The 17,289-nt window shown below is 47.8% G+C and overlaps 1 protein-coding gene and 1 pseudogene across 3 annotated transcripts in view; both read left to right on the top strand.

Moving 5' to 3' along the window:
- The window catches only part of IL34 (interleukin 34), a 61,249-nt gene that overhangs the window by 36,333 nt on the left and 7,627 nt on the right, over positions 1-17,289 (top strand). For all 3 annotated transcript variants that reach the window (XM_040253554.1, XM_040253551.1, XM_040253553.1), the window contains one exon: positions 12,163-12,562. In XM_040253554.1, coding sequence (XP_040109488.1) covers positions 12,535-12,562 — 28 coding nt within the window. In that variant the 5' untranslated portion in view covers positions 12,163-12,534. The remainder of the gene's footprint in view (positions 1-12,162; positions 12,563-17,289) is intronic.
- On the top strand, positions 212-1,146 carry LOC120872873 (annotated as a pseudogene).

Consider the following 17,289-nt stretch of genomic DNA (forward strand, 5'->3'; position numbering starts at 1 on the left):
GGAAAGCTGACTGAAATTTCCTCAAAAAGTTAACCATGAGTAGCCTTATGACCCAACAACTACATTCCTACAAATATACCCAGGAGAACTGAAAACATACACCAACACAAAAACTTGTACACAAGTATTCATAGCAATATAACTCACAGAAGTTAAAAAAGAAAATTTCAGTCGAAATGTCCGTCAGCTGATGAATGGATAAAGGAGATGTGGTTTATCAATACATTTTGGAAAATTATATGACAACAGAAAGGAATGAAGTTACTGGTCCCGGTGGTAAGACGGTGACCACTGCTGAGTGTGATGTGGGAAGAGCAGTGAATGAGCCAGAACTGCTCAACCACGAAGAAACTAAGAGGGAAGCAGAGTCTTTCAAGGAGCCAGGAGGTGCCTACCATATCAAGAAAGGTCACAGTGGTGCTTATAGCTATTGTACACAGATATGTTTCCTTAAAAATGCTAGCTGTTATGGGGGTTGGGCAGCCATCTAGATGGTGATCAAAGGGCTCCAGAAAGCTCTCAGAGATGCACAGCAGTGAGTGAGGTTGTAGGACAGTTCCGCCCAGGGACTTCTACGAGAGGGCAAATACCACCTATCTCTAGGGAATGCCTTGGTGGCACCTTGCGGTTTCTGGAGAACACTAGGACTTGACTACGAACGTGCTCATGCTATTGTTCATGCTTGAACAATAGAAGTTCAAGAATGCTAATGCAGTTACTGAATATGAGAAAACAGCAGGAACAGATTTTGAGAATTGGGATTTTTGGAAGTTTGTTTCCTGTATGGACTGTTCCCTAGAATTTGCCCCTGCCTGCCACTGCTTCAGAATCATCAAAGAATATTTAGCAGTCTAAGTGGTTATCCAGAAGCCCAGTATGTGACCAGTAACACTCTGCAAACGAATCCCACCTTTGCAGCTGCTCTGTGTGTATGAGGTCTTTGCCTTTATTGTGAAGGTTGCATTGAGGAGGTGAGTTGGTTTTTTGTACAGCCTCTCGGGATGGCTCCTGACCATGAGGAGACCTGCACTGTCTTTGGAAATGCCAAAGAGCACAGACACAAAAGGATGGGAATACAACATTTAAAGAAGAAACTACAAACTAGCATATGAACTGTGTGTGCAGAGAAACTCTGGGGATAGACCCCAAAATACAAAAACATAGCATACAAATGTTCAAAGCATACAAACATCCAAAAACATACAAATAGTTCATAAAGCTCAAACAAAACAAAACAAAAAAACCCAATCAAAAAAGGGGCGAAAGACCTAAATAGACATTTCTCCAAATAAGACATACAGATGGACAATAGACATAAGTAAAGATGTTTAACGTCACTAATTATTAGAGAAATGTAGATCAAAACTGCAATGAGGTATCACTTGACACCAGTCAGAATAGTCAGCATTAAAAAGTCCATGAATAACATGTTGAAAAGAGTGTAGAAAAAAGGGAACCCTTCTACACAGTTGGTGAGAATATAAATTGGTGTACCCGCTAGAAAAACAGTGTAGATTCCTCAAAAAACTGAAAATGGGGACTTCGTTGGTGGTGCACTGGTTAAGAATCCACCTGTCAATTCAGGGGACACAGGTTCGATCCCTGGCCTGGGAAGATCCCCGCGCACCACAACTGAGTCTGAGCTGGAGTCTGTGAGCTACAACTACTGAGCCCATGAGCCTAGAACCCATGTTCCACAACAGGAGAAGCCTCCGTGCACTGCAGCTGGAGAGTAGCCCCCACTCGCCACAACTAGAGAAAGCCTGCTTGCCGCAATGAAGACCCAGCACAGCCATAAATAAATAGAATTTTTAAGAAGGAAATAAAAACTAAAAATAGAACTATCATATGATCCAGCAATCCCACTCCTGGGCACATACCCGGAGAAAACTCTAATTCAAAAAGATACGTGCACCCCAATGTTCATAGCAGCGCTGTTTACAATAGCCAAAGCATGAAAGCAACCTAAATGTCCACTGACAGATGAATGGATAAAGAAGATATCTATTTATTTCACATATAGACTAAAGACTGCAGGTAGGGGAGGAAGACATAGAGTGAACAGGGAGAGTGCTTGTGAATTTTTGTTTTTTATATATATATGTATACAATGGAATTATATATAAAATGATCTATAATAGAATACTACTCAGCCATAAAAATGAAATAATGCTATCTTCAGCAACTGGATGGACCTAAAGATTATCATACCAAGTGAAGTAAATCAGAAAAAGACAAATACCATATAATATCACATACATGTGGAATCTAAAATATGATATGAATGAACTCATTTACAAAACAGAAACAGACTCACAAACATAGAAAACAGACATGGTTATCTAAAGAGGCGGGGGTATAAATTCGGAGTTTGGGAGTTCAAGGCATTCTTTGGTGGTCCTGGGAGCCTTGAAACTTCTGGTCCAGGGATTTTTTTTTTTTTTTTTTTTCAGTTTGACTAATGAAACTGTTTGGGACCCAGAAAATGTAGGCTTTCCCAGTTTTACCTTGAATGTGGACACAGGTCACCTCCTTCCTTCATCACGTATCCATGTACTTAGCATAGTTTTGTTTTCTTAGTTGGATACCCTGTGCCTGTGTGAGAAGGATGACAGAAAGGGGGCCAGACTAAACACTGCAGTCAGGGGAGGGGAAACTGAAGTCGCTCACTTTTAGAGACAGGTCCGATTCTTGGCGACCCCATGGACCGTAGCCTACCAGGCTCGTCTGTCCATGGGATTTCCTAGGCAAGAGTACTGGAGTGGGTTGCCATTTCCTTCTCCAAGGGATATTCCTGACCCAGGGATCAAACCCAGGTCTCCCGCATTGTAGGCAGATGCTTTACTGTCTGAGGAGGGAGGCAGAGAGTAAATAGGGAGACTGCATGTGAATTTTGTTTTATTGTTTAAATTTATTAAAAATTTAAGAGAATAAAATGTTTTACCCTTATTTTTAAAAAAATGATTTGAAGTACTGTCTTAGCCTACTCAGGCTGCCATAGGCTGGGTGGCTTAAATAGTAGTATTTTCTCACAGTTCTGGGGGTTGAAGTCCAAGATTAGGGTACCAGCATGGTTGGTTTCTGGTGAGGACTCTCCCTTGGGTTGCAGACAGCCACCTTCTGGATGTGTGCTCATGTGACTGCCTCTTTATGGGATCATGGAGAGAGACAGAGCAAGCTCTCTGGTGTCTTTTCAGGGCACTAATCCTATCATGTGTGACTTCCCTGGTGCCTCAGACGGTAAAGCGTCTGCCTGCAATGTGGGAGACCTGGGTTCGATTCCTGGGTCGGGAAGATCCCCTGGAGAAGGAAATGGCAATCCACTCCAGCACTCTTGCTTGGAAAATCCCATGGACAGAGGAGCCTGAGCGGCTACAGTCCATGGGGTCGCAAAGAGTCAGACAGGACTGAGCGACTTCACTTCACTTCAGTCCTATCATGAGGGCCCCACCTTCATGATCTCATCCAACCCTGATTACCTCACTAAGAAGCATTTCCAAATACCATCACAATGGGGGTTAGAGTATCAACATAGGAATTTGCAAGGGAGGGGGACACAAACATTTGGTTTACAAGATGAATGAACCGTGAAAATATGCTAAGTGAAAGAAGCCGGTCACAAAGGATAACCTAAGATTTTATTTTCATGAAATGTCCAGAATATGCAAATCCACCAACTCCAAGAGCTTATTCAAATTCGTGTCCATTGAGTCCGTGATGCCACCCAACCATCTCATCCTGTTGTTCCCTTCTCCTCCTGCCTTCAGTCTTTCCCAACATCAGGGTCTTTCCCACTGAATCAGTTCTTTGGATCAGGTGGTCAAAGTATTGGAGCTTCAGCTTCAGCATCAGTCCTTCCAGTGAATACTCAGAACTGATTTCCTTTAGGAGTGACTGGTTGGACTCCTTGCAGACTGCAAGGAGATATATCTTAATATTTAAAAAAAAAAAAAAAAGGAAAAAGATCTAAAGACACATCAGTCAGTGGACCAAAATACTGGGCTCTTGGTTCAAACAAAGCAACTTTAAAAAAAATTTATTCTAACTGGAGGCTAATTACTTTACAATATTGTGGTGGGTTTTGCTATACATTCACATGAACAAAGCAACTTTTTAAAGTTTTAAATGTTTAATTGTAGGATAATTGCTTTACAATATTGTGTTAGTTTCTGCCATATATCAACATGAATCAGGCATGCTGCTGCTTAGGTATACCTATATCCCACCCCTCTAGGTGGTCAGAGAGCATTGGATTTGAGCTCCCTGCGTCATACAGCAAATTCTCACTGGCTTTCTATTTTACATATGGTAATATATATGTTTCAGTGTTATAAAGCAACTTTTAAAAAGACATTTTTTAAATAACTAAGGAAAGTTGAATATGGATTCTTTTTTTTAAAATTGATCTTTTTATTGAGGTAACATTGGTATATGAGTATGTGTTTCATGTACACAACATTATATTTCTGCTTCTATATACACCACAGCCTGCCCACCACCAAAAACTTAGTTTCATTCCATCACCAGTTGCCAGCCATACAGTTAGACCATATGTCACTCACTTTGCCCTTCTCACCCTTTCCCCTCTGGTAACCACTACTCTGTTTTCTGTATCTACATGTTTGGTTTTGTTTGGTTTGGTTTCTCCACTTGTTTTTTAAATTCAACGTGAGCAAAATCATATAGTATATCTCTCTGACTTATTTCATTTAGCATGATGCCCTGAAGGTGCATTCATGTTGTTACGATGGCAAGATTTCATCTTTTTATTTTTTAAATTTTTTGGCTGTGTTTTCAGGCTTGCAGAATCTTAGTTCCCTGACCAGAGATTGAACCCATGTCCCCTGCAGTGGAAGCACAGAGTCCCAGTGACTGGACCACCAGGGAATTCCCCCAAGATTTAATGGCTGAGTAGTATTCCTTTATATATATACACACACACATGTATGTATGTATATATATGCCACATTTTCTTTATCCATTCATCCATGGATAGTCACTTAGGTTATTTCTGTATCTTGGCTATTTAAAGTAATAGTGTGATGGATATAGGGGTATATGTATCTTTTCAAATTAATGTTTTCATGTTCTTTGGATAAATACCCAGAAGTGAAATAGTTAGGTCATGTGGTAGTTCTGTTCTTAATATTTTGAGAAACCTCTCTACTGTTTCCTATACTGGCTGCACTAGTTTATAATTCCACTAACAGTATATGAGGGTTTTTTTCCACAACCTCCCCACGGCTTGTTATTTCTTGCCTACTTGATGATAGCAGTTCTGACAGGTGTGAGATGGTATCTTACTTTGGTTTTGATATCTTTTCATGTGTCTGTTGGCCATCTGTATGTCTTCCTTGGAAAAATGTCTATTCAGCTCCTCTGCCCAATTTTTTTTTTTTTTAAAATTCTGGCTGCACTGGGCAGCTTGCAGAGTTTTTGTCCCCCTACTAGGGAATAACCCCACTCCCCATGTAATGGAAGTACAGAGCCCTAACCACTGAGCAGTCAGGGAGGTCCCATCCTCTGCCTAGTTTTTAATCAGGTTGTTTAGCTGTTGTTCAGTTGTATGCATTCTTTGTAATAAATATTAACCCCTTGGTGGATATGCAATTTACAAATATCTTCTCCCATTTGGCAAGTTGTCTTTTTATTTTGTTGGCGGTTTCATTTGCTGTGTGGAAGCTTTGTAGTTTGGCACAGTGCCATTTGTTTATTTTTTTGCTTTTATTTCCCTTGTCTGGGGAGACATATCTAGAAGATATTGTTAAGATTGTTTTCAAAGAGTATACTGACAGGACTTACCTGGTGGTACAGTGGTTAAGAATCAGAGTTCCAATGTAGGAGACTCAGGTTCAACCCTGGTCAGGGACCTAAGATCCCACCTGCCTTGGGGCAACTAAGTCTGCTCACTGCAACTACTGAGCCTGCTGTAACAAAAGATCCAGCCTTCTGCAGTGAGATCCGATGCAGCCAAATAAATAAATAGATTAAAAAAAAATATATATATATATACTACCTATGGTTTCTTCTAGGAGTTTTATGGTTTCAGGTCTTACATTCAAATCTTTAATCCATTTTGGGCTGACTTTTGTGAATGGTGTGAAATAGTAGTGTAGTTTCTCTCTCTCTCTTTTTTTCCTTTTGCATGTGGCTGTCCAGTTTTCCCAGCTCCATTTATTTATTTCTTTTTTAAAAAATTTATTTATTTGGCTGCTTTGGGTCTTACTTTCAGGCATGTGGGTTCTTTCACTGTGGCACTCAGGCTTAGTTGCAGCATGTGGGAGCTTAGTTCCCTGACCAGGGATCAAACCCGAGTCTCCTGCATTGCAGGGCAGATTCCTGACCCCTGGATCACCAGGGAAGTGCCCCCAGCTCCATTTATTGAAGAGACTATGCTTTCTCTGTTGTATGTTCTTTGCACCTTTGTAGTAAATTAACTGTGGGGCTTATACGTGTGCATTTACTTGAACATGGATTCTCTGTTAGATGATAAGGGATTGTGCATGCGTGATAAGTAGCTTCAGTTGTGTCTGACTCTTTGTCCCCTGATGGACTGTAGCCCATCAGGCTCCTCTGTCCATGGGATTCTCCAGGCAAGAATACTGGAGTGGGTTGTATGCCCTCCTCCAGGGGATCTTCCTGACTCAGGGATCAAACTTGTGTCTCTTATGTCTCCAGCACTGGCAGCCAGGTTCTTTATCAGTAGCACCACCTGGGAAGCCTAATATGAGATTATTGGTTTGGAAATGTGCAATAATAGTAATTTTTTAAAAACATCTTAACATACTGGTAAAATGGCATGTCTGGGATTTGTTTTAAAATACTCTAGGGCAAAACTTAGAGGATGGGTGAAATGGGAATGACAGAGTATTGATAATTTTAGAAGCTGAATAATGGCTATATGGGGCTTCCCTGGTGGCTCAGTTGGTAAAGAAGCCTCCTGCAATGCGGGAGACCTGAGTTTGATTCCTGGGTTGCGAAGATCCCCTGGAGAAGGGAACGGCTACCCACTCCAGTATTCTGGCCTGGAGAATTCCATGGACAGAGGAGCCTGGCAGGCTACAGTCCATGGAGTCTCAAAGAGTCAGACATGCCTGAGCAACTTTCACAATGGCTGTATGAAGGTCCATTATACTATTCTCTTCTACCTTGTTTGGTTTGTTTAACAATGCTATAATACTGTTTCAAAAACTACATCAAATATAGCACAGGGACAAAAGTATTGATTAGTACAGAATTCCAGAGAGTTCACGTTCCAATAGAAGATTCTGAGCTGGGCCCTAGGGCAGTGAAAGCACACCTTTGCTGACAGCCGTCTGTGTTTCATTCAGAGGAGAGAAACCATGGGAACCACTCCCAGAAGATGCTTTGGATTCCACTTGATGGGATTTTTACAGAACATTTGCAGAGATGATGCACTTCCAGACTTCATCAATTGTCTTTTGTTGTGTAACAAACTACTCCCAAGCTTGCTGCTAAGTTGCTTCAGCTGTGTCCGACTCTGTGCAGCCCACCAGGCTCCCCCGTCCCTGGGATTCTCCAGGCAAGAACACTGGAGTGGGTTGCCATTTCCTTCTCCACTCCCAAGCTTAGTGGTTGAAAATAAACAAACATTGACTATTTCTCACGATTCTGTGGGGTGGCAAGTATTCTGGGCTGACTTGACTGGGGCCAGATGGACTAGTTTAGGATGGTCTCATTCAGATGCCTGGGGCCTCCTGTAGGAAGCTAGCCTGTGATTGTTGACACGATATGAAGCCCTCCCAGCAGCAAGAGAGGACAAGCCCGAAGCCCAGGCACATCCCACTGATCAGAGCAAGTCACATGGCCCAGCCCAGACCAAAGCAGGTAGAAAAAGAGCCTCACTTGCAGATGACACTTGAAGTTACTGAACAGGGAACGGGAGCCAAGGGGCCAGGCAGGGTCTGACTCAGCCCACATCTCTGGATGGCACTGACTACTCAGATGTGGCCAAGAGTGGATCCTGTGTAATTCATGTGCCCTGTTTCTAGAACCCTCACTCCACTGATAGAACAGAGGTGGTGGATGAAATGTTATTCAGAAATATAAACTCTGGGCTAACAGAAGAAAATCATTCCTATTTGTGCTTTTGTTTATCTTTTTTTTCTTTTCCCCCATGGCCTAAACTCAGTCCTGTTTTTCTTCTTCCTCCTTAAATTGAGCATGTGTGACTCACTGCTCAGGACTGCTAGTTGCTATAATGTCCCTTCCCACATTCTCAAAGGGCAAAGTGGCTTGATTCACAGGAGGAGGTGGGGCTGGGTATTAGTCTTGGGACAGCTCCCTGCGCCAGCCCTGTTTCTTCTTATCTAGATGAGGGGGTTGTGTGGCATGTCTCTGAGACGCTTGTGGCCCTGCCCTGCCTACAGAGATGCGGCAGGTGGTTCAGCGCTCCATGCCCTGGGTTTTAGGTCAGGCCTGGCCTCTTTGGGAAGAAGGATGCTCTGTGTTGGTGTAATAGATTTGTTGCAAAAGTGGCCCTAATTCTTCCCACGCACCCCCATTCATATCTTTTTCTGCTTTTAAGTTGAAGTACAGTTGATTTACAGTGTTGTGTTACTCTCAGGGACACAGCAAAGTGATTCAGTTACACATATGGAGAAGGGACAGGCTACCCATTCCAGAATTCTGGCCTGGAGAATTCCACGGACTGTAAGAGTCAGACACGACCGAGTGCCTTTCACTTTCACATGCTCATCTTGCTCCTTTGTCTGTTGACTTCCCCCCAGTGAACGTGTGGCTGCCTGTCACTGCCTCCCTCCCCTCCCCTCACATACACACCCTCCCCAGGGCCTTTGTCCTTCCGTAAGTCATGGTTCTGTTAAATTAGCATTCACTTTTCACTTGCTACTGTGACTTTGAAAATGCTGTTTGTTATTGAACTATGTAAAATAATACTCCAGCTTTTGCTTTTTTGTCCAAGTTCTCTCTGCACGAGGTTCCATAGGACTGTTCTAAGCCCCTGGGTATAGTGGGGCTGGGGGGGTAGAGTGGGGCTGGGGAGGCAGAGGCGATTCTCAACTCCTCCCTGCCCCCTTCCTCAACAGAGAGAGGCAGATGGACAGACAGACACCCCTGAGCTTTCCCAGGGTTCAGCAAGGCTACTCTCTTAAGGGATTTCCTCCACGCTGCCCTCCACCTCCCAGAGAAGGGTCCAGCTTCTGTGTCATCAGGCAGCGCCCGCTTTGTGCCTTCCTTGGCTTTCACACATCTCTCCCATTTCCGTGGGTGGCACCCAGGGTCAGGGCTCTGTGGTGAGGCCTGAAGGGGACCATGACCCCTTCTCTCACTTCCTCCGCTTCTCCATCCCAGTCTGCTGGCCCAGGGTACGTGGAAGAAGCCTTTCTGAGAGATATCTTAGTGAGGAGCTGGCCGGGAGAGTTTTGGGGTGTGGATGGGGTGCAGAGGCGGATTCTGGTGTGCATGTAGGAGGTCTGGATCCGTGGATGTTCCGGTGGTGGGAGCAGGACAGGAGCAGGAAGCGCTGTCCAGGCCCCGGTGCACAGGACGCAGGGCCGAGGTATCTGAGGGGCTGTGGGACCACCAGGTTACAGCACGGGCCTGCAGAAACGGAAGTTCTATCCACACCAAAACCTGTCCACGGAGCCTCGTAGAGGCTCTGTTCTCAATCGTCAAAAACTGGAAACAAGCCAGCTGCCATTCAACTGGTGAATAGAGTCTACACAGTGGAGTACTACTCAGCAAGGAAAGGGAACAAGTCACCAACACACGCAGCATCCTGGCTAAATCCCAGATGGCAGTCTGCTAAGGGAAAGGACACAGAAGACCGCGCTCTGTGATTGCACTTATAAGGTGTTTCGGAAACAAAACTGCTGGTCGAATGAGCAGGGGTGGTTCAGTCCCACCCTGGGGCCAGGGCGGGAGGACTGGTTGACTGCAGGCTGGCAGGAGGGAACGTTCTGGGTGGATGGAGATGTTTTACATCTTGATTATTATAGTGGCTATGTGGCTCTGTGCATTTGCCAAAATCCATAGAACTGTATCCTAGGAAAAGGCGAATTTTGCTATGGGTAGTTACTACCTCAGTAAACCTAAATAAAGCAAAGACAGTGACGACAAAAAGCTTCAGCCAGGTCAGTGTTTGTGGTAATGCTGTAGCAGCAGGAAGGTTACCAGTGTCGTAGGAGGAGGAAGTTCAGGGGTGAATGGACACCTGTGCTCTCTCGTGCGGCCCTGCTGCCTGCTGGGAAGCTCCACAGGTGAGAGTCGGCCCATCCATCATTCTGTGGAGGAGCCATGGATGTCACAATGGAGAAGACCCCCAGATCATACCTACTCTCCCCTCATGCCAACCACTTGTGGCCATTCCAGAGGGAGAGGGCAAGACAATGGAACAGAATGGAATCAGAGGCTGAATTTCAGAGCCGGCTCTGTCACTTGCCAACTCAGCGGCTTAGAGCCTCAGTTTGCTCATATGCAAAATGGGTACAACAAGCCATACCTCACAGAGCTGGATGAGGAATAAATGATGGTGACTATATGAAAGGCCCAAGCCCCATGTCCAGCTGTAACTTATTAGCCGGCTGTGGTTGAATTCCTGTTGCTCTTCTTACAAACTGTGTGGCCTTGGACAAGTGTCTTAACCTTTCTGGGCTTTGAGTTCCTCATTGATAAAATGAAGCTTTATGGCCCCATAAGGTTGTTGACCAATCTAGATAGCATGTTCAAAAGCAGAGACATTACTTTGCCGACTAAGGTCCGTCTAGTCAAGGCTATGGTTTTTCCTGTGGTCATGTATGGATGTGAGAGTTGGACTGTGAAGAAGGCTGAATGCCGCAGAATTGAACTGCTTTTGAATGCCGCTTTTGAACTGTGGTGTTGGAGAAGACTCTTGAGAGTCCTTTGGACTGCAAGGAAATCCAACCAGTCCATTCTGAAGGAGATCAACCCTGGGATTTCTTTGGAAGGAATGATGCTAAAGCTGAAACTCCAATACTTTGGCCACCTCATGAGAAGAGTTGACTCAATGGGAAAGACTCTGATGCTGGGAGGGATTGGAGGCAGGAGGAGAAGGGGATGACAGAGGATGAGATGGCTGGATGGCATCACGGACTTGATGGACGTGAGTCTGAGTGAACTCTGGGAGTTGGTGATGGACAGGTAGGCCTGGCGTGCTGTGATTCATGGGGTCACAAAGAGTCAGACATGACTGAGCGACTGAACTGTACTGAACTGAACTGAAGGTTGTTGTGAGGATTTAATGATTATAAAGGCCTTAGCTGTGGGCCTACCAGATAGTGAACACTCAGAAAAAGTCACAGCATTTTTATAATAGGGTTGCCAAGTTTAGCAAGTGAAGATACAGGAGTCCCAGTTAATTTGGAATTTCAGATAAGCAGTGAATATTTTTGTCACACAAGTATGTCCCATGCAGCACTCGGGGATATGCTTATACTAACACGCACTCACATGTGTTGTGCTGTGCTTCGGTCTCTCAGCCTTGTCTGACTCTGTGCACCTGATGGACTGCAGCCCGCCAGGCCTCTCTGTCCATGGGGCTTCTCCAGGCAAAAATACTAGAGTGGGTTGCCATGCCCTCCTCCTGGGGATCTTCCCAACCCTGTAATCAAACCAGGGTCTCCTGCATTGCAGGTAGATTCTTTACCAGTTGAGCTAACAGGGAAGCCCCATTCATGACATAATTATACTAAAAAAAAATCTGTATCATTTATCTGAAATTCAGATTTAACTGGGTACTCCATACTTGGGGAGGCAGATTTGGAATGTGAGAATGGAACTAAGCCTGAAAGTGAGTAGAGTGGTGAATGATCTGCTTTTAAAAAAAAAATCTCCCTGCAGTCCAAGTCTTTCAGCTAGTTTATCGATGACCTCCCCTCAGGAAGCTCCCTGGGTTTAACCCACACAGCCCATTCATTCCTTGGTCCTGCTTTGGGTTTGGCCCCAGGCTGTCTGCCTGTATCCTTTGAACTCGCCCCTGGGCTGAGGCTGCCCTGTGGATGCCCTGTGGTCCCGCGACCGATCGGTGTGCCTCTGGCCTTCCTGTGGGCCCAGCCGGCCATGGCTGCCGCCGGCACGGTCGGCTCTGCGTGCCTGTGGCCGGGGGCTGAGTGGCAGCACCACGCTTACATAATCGGTTTCTCTCCTCCTTTCTCTTTCCAGAGCCAGGTTTCACACTGAGCAGCTGCAGACGGAGAAATCAGAGAAAGCACGAGCCAGCCGCAGATTCCGAGGCCTGCAGGGGACTCTGTCCTGCTCTGAAGAAAGACCCCGAGGCAGCTGTCTCAGGCCAGGTCTTGCTGCCATGGGGCCCACGGCCGCCGCCCGCTGGCTGCCGCCTGCACTGTCAGGCAGATAAGGGGGAGCCCTGCCTGGGGCACCTGCCGCCCCGCCCGGCCACTCCCCCGAGGCCAGCCCTCCCTCACTCCCGGCTCCCTCTGCTGACCGGGGCCATGCAGGCCCTCCTCTGGCCTCTGTGAGCAGACACACCTCTGGGGACGCGCGTCTGTGCTCTGCAAGACCCCGTGCACCACCATGCCCCAGGGGCTCGCCTGGCTGCGCTGTAAGTACCCAGCGGGGCTGGGGGGTCTGTGGGGACTGCCCGGGGAGGCCTTGGCCCGCAGCCGGGCTCTGCTGTAACCATGGCAACCAGGGCATTCTTCCTGGGGAGAAGTTGAGATGCTTCTCAGCTTAATGGCAAGCACCCTCAGGGACTCCCACACTGTCTGCCCTGTCTCCAGCTCAGACAGGCATGATGGCTGTGAGCCTTGGAGTGGGTGGGCACAGTCAGTGGGTCACGGGGACAGGGCAGGCCCTGGGGATGGGAGGCAGGACCTCACCTGCCCAGGCTCACTGGTGCTGGGGAGCACAGTGGAGAGACTTCTGGCTTCCCTCAGGGTGGCCAGTCTGGGCCCTGAGGGATATGAGAGAAGTGCAGGCTGTTCCCTCTGCCTCTCCCTCCGTGAAGAGCTAAATCAAAAGGCAGGAAGAGAACTGTGGTGTTGGGAAAAAGAAAAATAGTTGAAATGAGGACAGAAAAGAAAAAGAATCTAGAAGCCTCTCGAGCCTGCAGGTGGGAGGCCAGACCAAGTTCCCTTCAGACTCCAGGATTCAATTTAATCGACTCAAATTCAACATATTTTTTCTGGTGCCACCCACGTGCCCGCTAGAGAGGCACTGCCATGGTGACAAGGACCTGGGCCATCTCGTGCATCTCTAACACCTGGCATGGAGTTAGGTGCTGGGAACCGTGTGCTGTTTACATGAGGTCTGGGGTCTGATCCTCCGAGGGATGCGCTGAGGAGCTGGGTCCTCCCCGGCCCTTGCGGAGGGCACTGCAAAGGGTCAGGATGTTCAGAATGGGTGGGAGGGCCCAGACTTGGTGTTCTGGAATTTTCCAAGTCGTGAGGGGCAGGGGGAGCAGGAGAAACAGCATAGTGAGGTGCCACTTGAAATGGTCTCAGAGGTGGGTGGGTCTGCACCCATAGATCTGGGGAGGTGAGGACGGCACTCCTTCCAGGGAGGGGGAACAGCGGGAGCAAACCTCAGCAGGGGGAGTGAGAGGCCAGGTTGGACATTGGTCTGGGCTCGGGTGGCTGAGGCTGTGGAAGCCAGGGTGAAGGGCGACTGACTGGTGCGATAGCAGGAGCCCTGGAAGATGCGTGGTCTGGGGGGGGGGGCCTGGGATTGGGAGTCCCTCTGCTTTGGGGAGAGTCTCTATTCCACCCTTCTGGGCAGGAGGTGATGAGGGTCCCTTCTGAAGACGGAGGTGAGAATGAAGAGTCCTGGCAGAGGGGCATGGTGCATGAGGCGGCGTGCAGCGGCCCGGCTTCGGCAGGGGCTGCGGATCAGGAGCTCGGGAGGGACTGGGTGCTGGATAAGGAGCAGCTGCCCCAGTGGATTGCCACAGACTTGGCGAAACAGCAGAAATGCACTCTGTCACAGTTTGGGAGGTCAGCGGGCTGAAATCAAGCTGTCGGAGCTCTGCTCCCTGCGGGGGCTCTGGTGGAGGGTCCTTGCTGCCTCTTCCAGCCTCTGGTGGCTCCTGGTGTTCCTTGGCTTGTGGCTGCATTGCCCCGGGCTGCCCTGCTCTGTGAGGCCACGCGAAGGGTCTTGCGTCTCTGTGTCCTTTCCTCGTCCTAAAAGGACACAGTCATTGGAGTTAGGGCCTACCCTAAATTCAAGATGAGTTCACCTGGAGATTCTTAACAACAGTTGCAGAGACCCTGCTCTTGGATGGCAGATAGGCAGTGAGGCTGCAGTTCCACTGTCCCTGCCTGCTCACCTGTGTACCGCCCTGTTTTTCAGAGTTGAGGCAGCAGGAAAAGAGCTTAACATTGGAAATGAATGGTAGTTGGGCTGCAGGGTTGGAAGAAGTCTAAGTCTGGAAGAAGACAGGTCATCTGGGCAGGGTTTCGGGACGCCCACGGCTGCCAGTCTGGGAAGCATGGGGGCTCCACAAGTCCCTGCTGCGTGCCTCATTGCCAGGCCCTGAAGGCTGGGACTCGATGAGAGCAGGTGGGGTACCACTTGGGGGTGGAGTGGGCAGCCAGAGGGTGCCAGCCACATTGGAAACAAAATTCAGTGTGGACAGACACACTGATTGTGAAAGAAAAGACAGAAATTAGGATTTTTATGTGACATCTCTGTGAACCAGAGTGTGGCCCCGAGGACACCAATCTGTGTCCTGTTACTTTCTGTCAAGCACAGTCACCAGACCAGCAGCATCAGCTTGACTTTGGAATCTGTTAGAAATGTCGATTCTCTGCCCCCCACCCGACCGCCTACCTGCTGAATCAGATACTGTGTGTGGGGCACTCTGGGCTTTTACCAGCTTCTTCAGGAGACCCATATGCCTGCTCCCAGGTCCCTAAAGTGCTAGGGTTCAGAGCACTGTGCATCCACGCAGTGGGAGCTGCCTTGTCTGCTCAAGACAGTGAGTGACCTGGACAGATGGTGCTAGAGACAGAGGCTGGTTCAGGCGGGGGAGACCCTGGGGAGGGAAGGAGTCTTGGTCTTACAGTCGGAGAGGACACCAAGGGCAGGGGTAATGTGTGGGCCGCAACCCCAAGGCAGGAATGATCTTGACAGGCAGGAGCGCCCAGCTGAGGGGGCAAATGATGTAGAGACAAGGTAGGGAGCAAGCGGAAAAACTGGTTTGTCTGTTCCTTGGTCTAAATATTGGTTCAAGAATATGGGAAGGGAGAGAGAGACAGAAAGGGCCAGATGGATTACAAATTTGCAAGTCTGTGGAAAATGTGGAGTCAGACTTCTATGACGGGAAGGGCTGGTGGGCTGCAGTCCATAAGGGCCACAGGCTTGAGCAGACCTGAGTTCCTGGCCTGGCAGGGGCACAGCATTGAGTAGGCAGGGGTGGGGAGGTGGGGCTGGGGCTGGGGCTGGGGCAGACAGTGAGGCCCGCAGCTCAGGCCCGGGAGAGGGTGGGAACAGAAGGGTTCCCAAGTGCCAGGGAGGTGAGTGGGGAAAGTCCGGTCAGTAATTCCTGCTTACAAGCAAGAGGTGACTCAGCCTGCCTGGCTAATCTGGGGGGAAAGAAAGAAAGGAAAGGAAAAGCACTGCTTTTGACTATAACAATAATAGGCACTAATTGTAGAATATACTTTACAACATATAAAGAAGAACAGAACAATATCCCACAGGGGTTTGGTGCACTTCTTTCTGTTGCATTTTTCTATGCACACACACACGTATAGTTAATGAATTCAAGTCAAGCTTTATACTCAATGTGTTGCGTCATGCTTTTCTAAACTTCACTCAGAAGTTCAAGCGTCTGCTTGCAATGCGGGAGACCTGGGTTCGATCCCTGGGTCGGGAAGATCCCCTGGAGAAGGAAATGGCAACCCACTCCAGTATTCTTGCCTGGAGAATCCCATGGGCGGAGGAGCCTGGTGGCTACAGTCCACAGGCTCGCAAAGAGTCGGACATGACTGAGCGACTTCACTTCACTTCACTTAAGTATATCAAAAGTATTTTTCTTGTCATGAAAGCATATCATAAGTATTCTTTAACAGTGTGATTTTTATTGACGGCATTCATTATTAATGAACATCCAGGCTCTATTATTAAATAATACTGCAGTGGAAGTCTTTGTGTCTCTCTTTTGTTTTCCTTCTCATTTATTCCTAGAAATGAGTTTAATGGGTCAAAGGGTATGGACAGTTTTAAAGTTGGGTTGAAATGAACATTTTAAAGTCCATCAGTAACAAAAATTGCCACAGTGCTTTCCAAGATGAGAGCATTTGCCTCACCACTTCACCAGCACTTTAATAATTTTGTTCTATTAAAGTAACAGCAACAAAAAAACCTCATTTTCTATTTGGTAGGTAAAACATGGATCTGATTATTTTAGTGTGAATTTATTAATGAGGTTCATTCTCAGATATGTCCCTTGCATATTCATATTTTGTTCTTTCTGCTCTGATCCATTGAACTCTTGTTCTTATTTGTTGCTAATTCTCTCAGATATATTTTCTAAGTCTGTTCAGTTATGCAGAAATCACAGTTTTTAAAGTCACAGTGACCCACAGTGGTGAAGGTGGGTAATGTTCGGATTGTTTGTATGGAAAGAGAAACAGCCTGAGTGGGGTTCAGTCAGCATCCTAGAAAGACCACACAGGAAGGGCCACTGCGCACTTGCTGGTACCACCTGAGAGGCATGTCAGAGTCAGACAGAGCAGGGAAGACAATGGCGCCGGTCGCCCTGGAGTCACTGGAAGAGTTCTGACTAGAATCCACAGTTCCAGAGTCTCTGCATGGAAAATGCAGCAAAAGGCTTTGAAAACTTCTTGGCTCCAGACAAGGGGCAGAGGTTGCCCTGGAAAGGAGAGTGCCTACCCCGAGGGCAGGAGTAGGCAGGGGGCTGGAGACCAACCCCAAGGTGCAGATCCGGGGGCTCTGCCAGGCCGAGGGGGGCGTGGCTGCACTGGGCGGCACGTGCTTGTCTGAGTTGCTGTCCTGGAGCCCTGGCCCCACGGAAAGTCTTCCCAGGGCTAGGACAGCCTCCTGGGGGCCCAGCGCCCCACCCTGGCCTGTGAGGACATGTCCCCTGGTAAAGGGAGGCGCGTGCTCACTCTGCACACAGCTGCATGAAGGGAGGCGCATGTTCACTCTACACACAGGTGCGTGCAGGGAGGCGAGTGCTCACTGTGCACACAGGTGTGTGAAGGGAGGCGTGTGCTCGCTCTGCACCCAGGTGCGTGAAGGGAGGTGTGTGCTCACTGTCCACACAGGTGCGTGAAGGGAGGTGCATGCTCACTCTGCACACAGGTG

The sequence above is a fragment of the Oryx dammah genome, unplaced genomic scaffold (genome assembly GCF_014754425.2).
Source record: "Oryx dammah isolate SB20612 unplaced genomic scaffold, SCBI_Odam_1.1 HiC_scaffold_13, whole genome shotgun sequence".
NCBI classification, from domain to species: Eukaryota; Metazoa; Chordata; class Mammalia; order Artiodactyla; family Bovidae; genus Oryx; species Oryx dammah.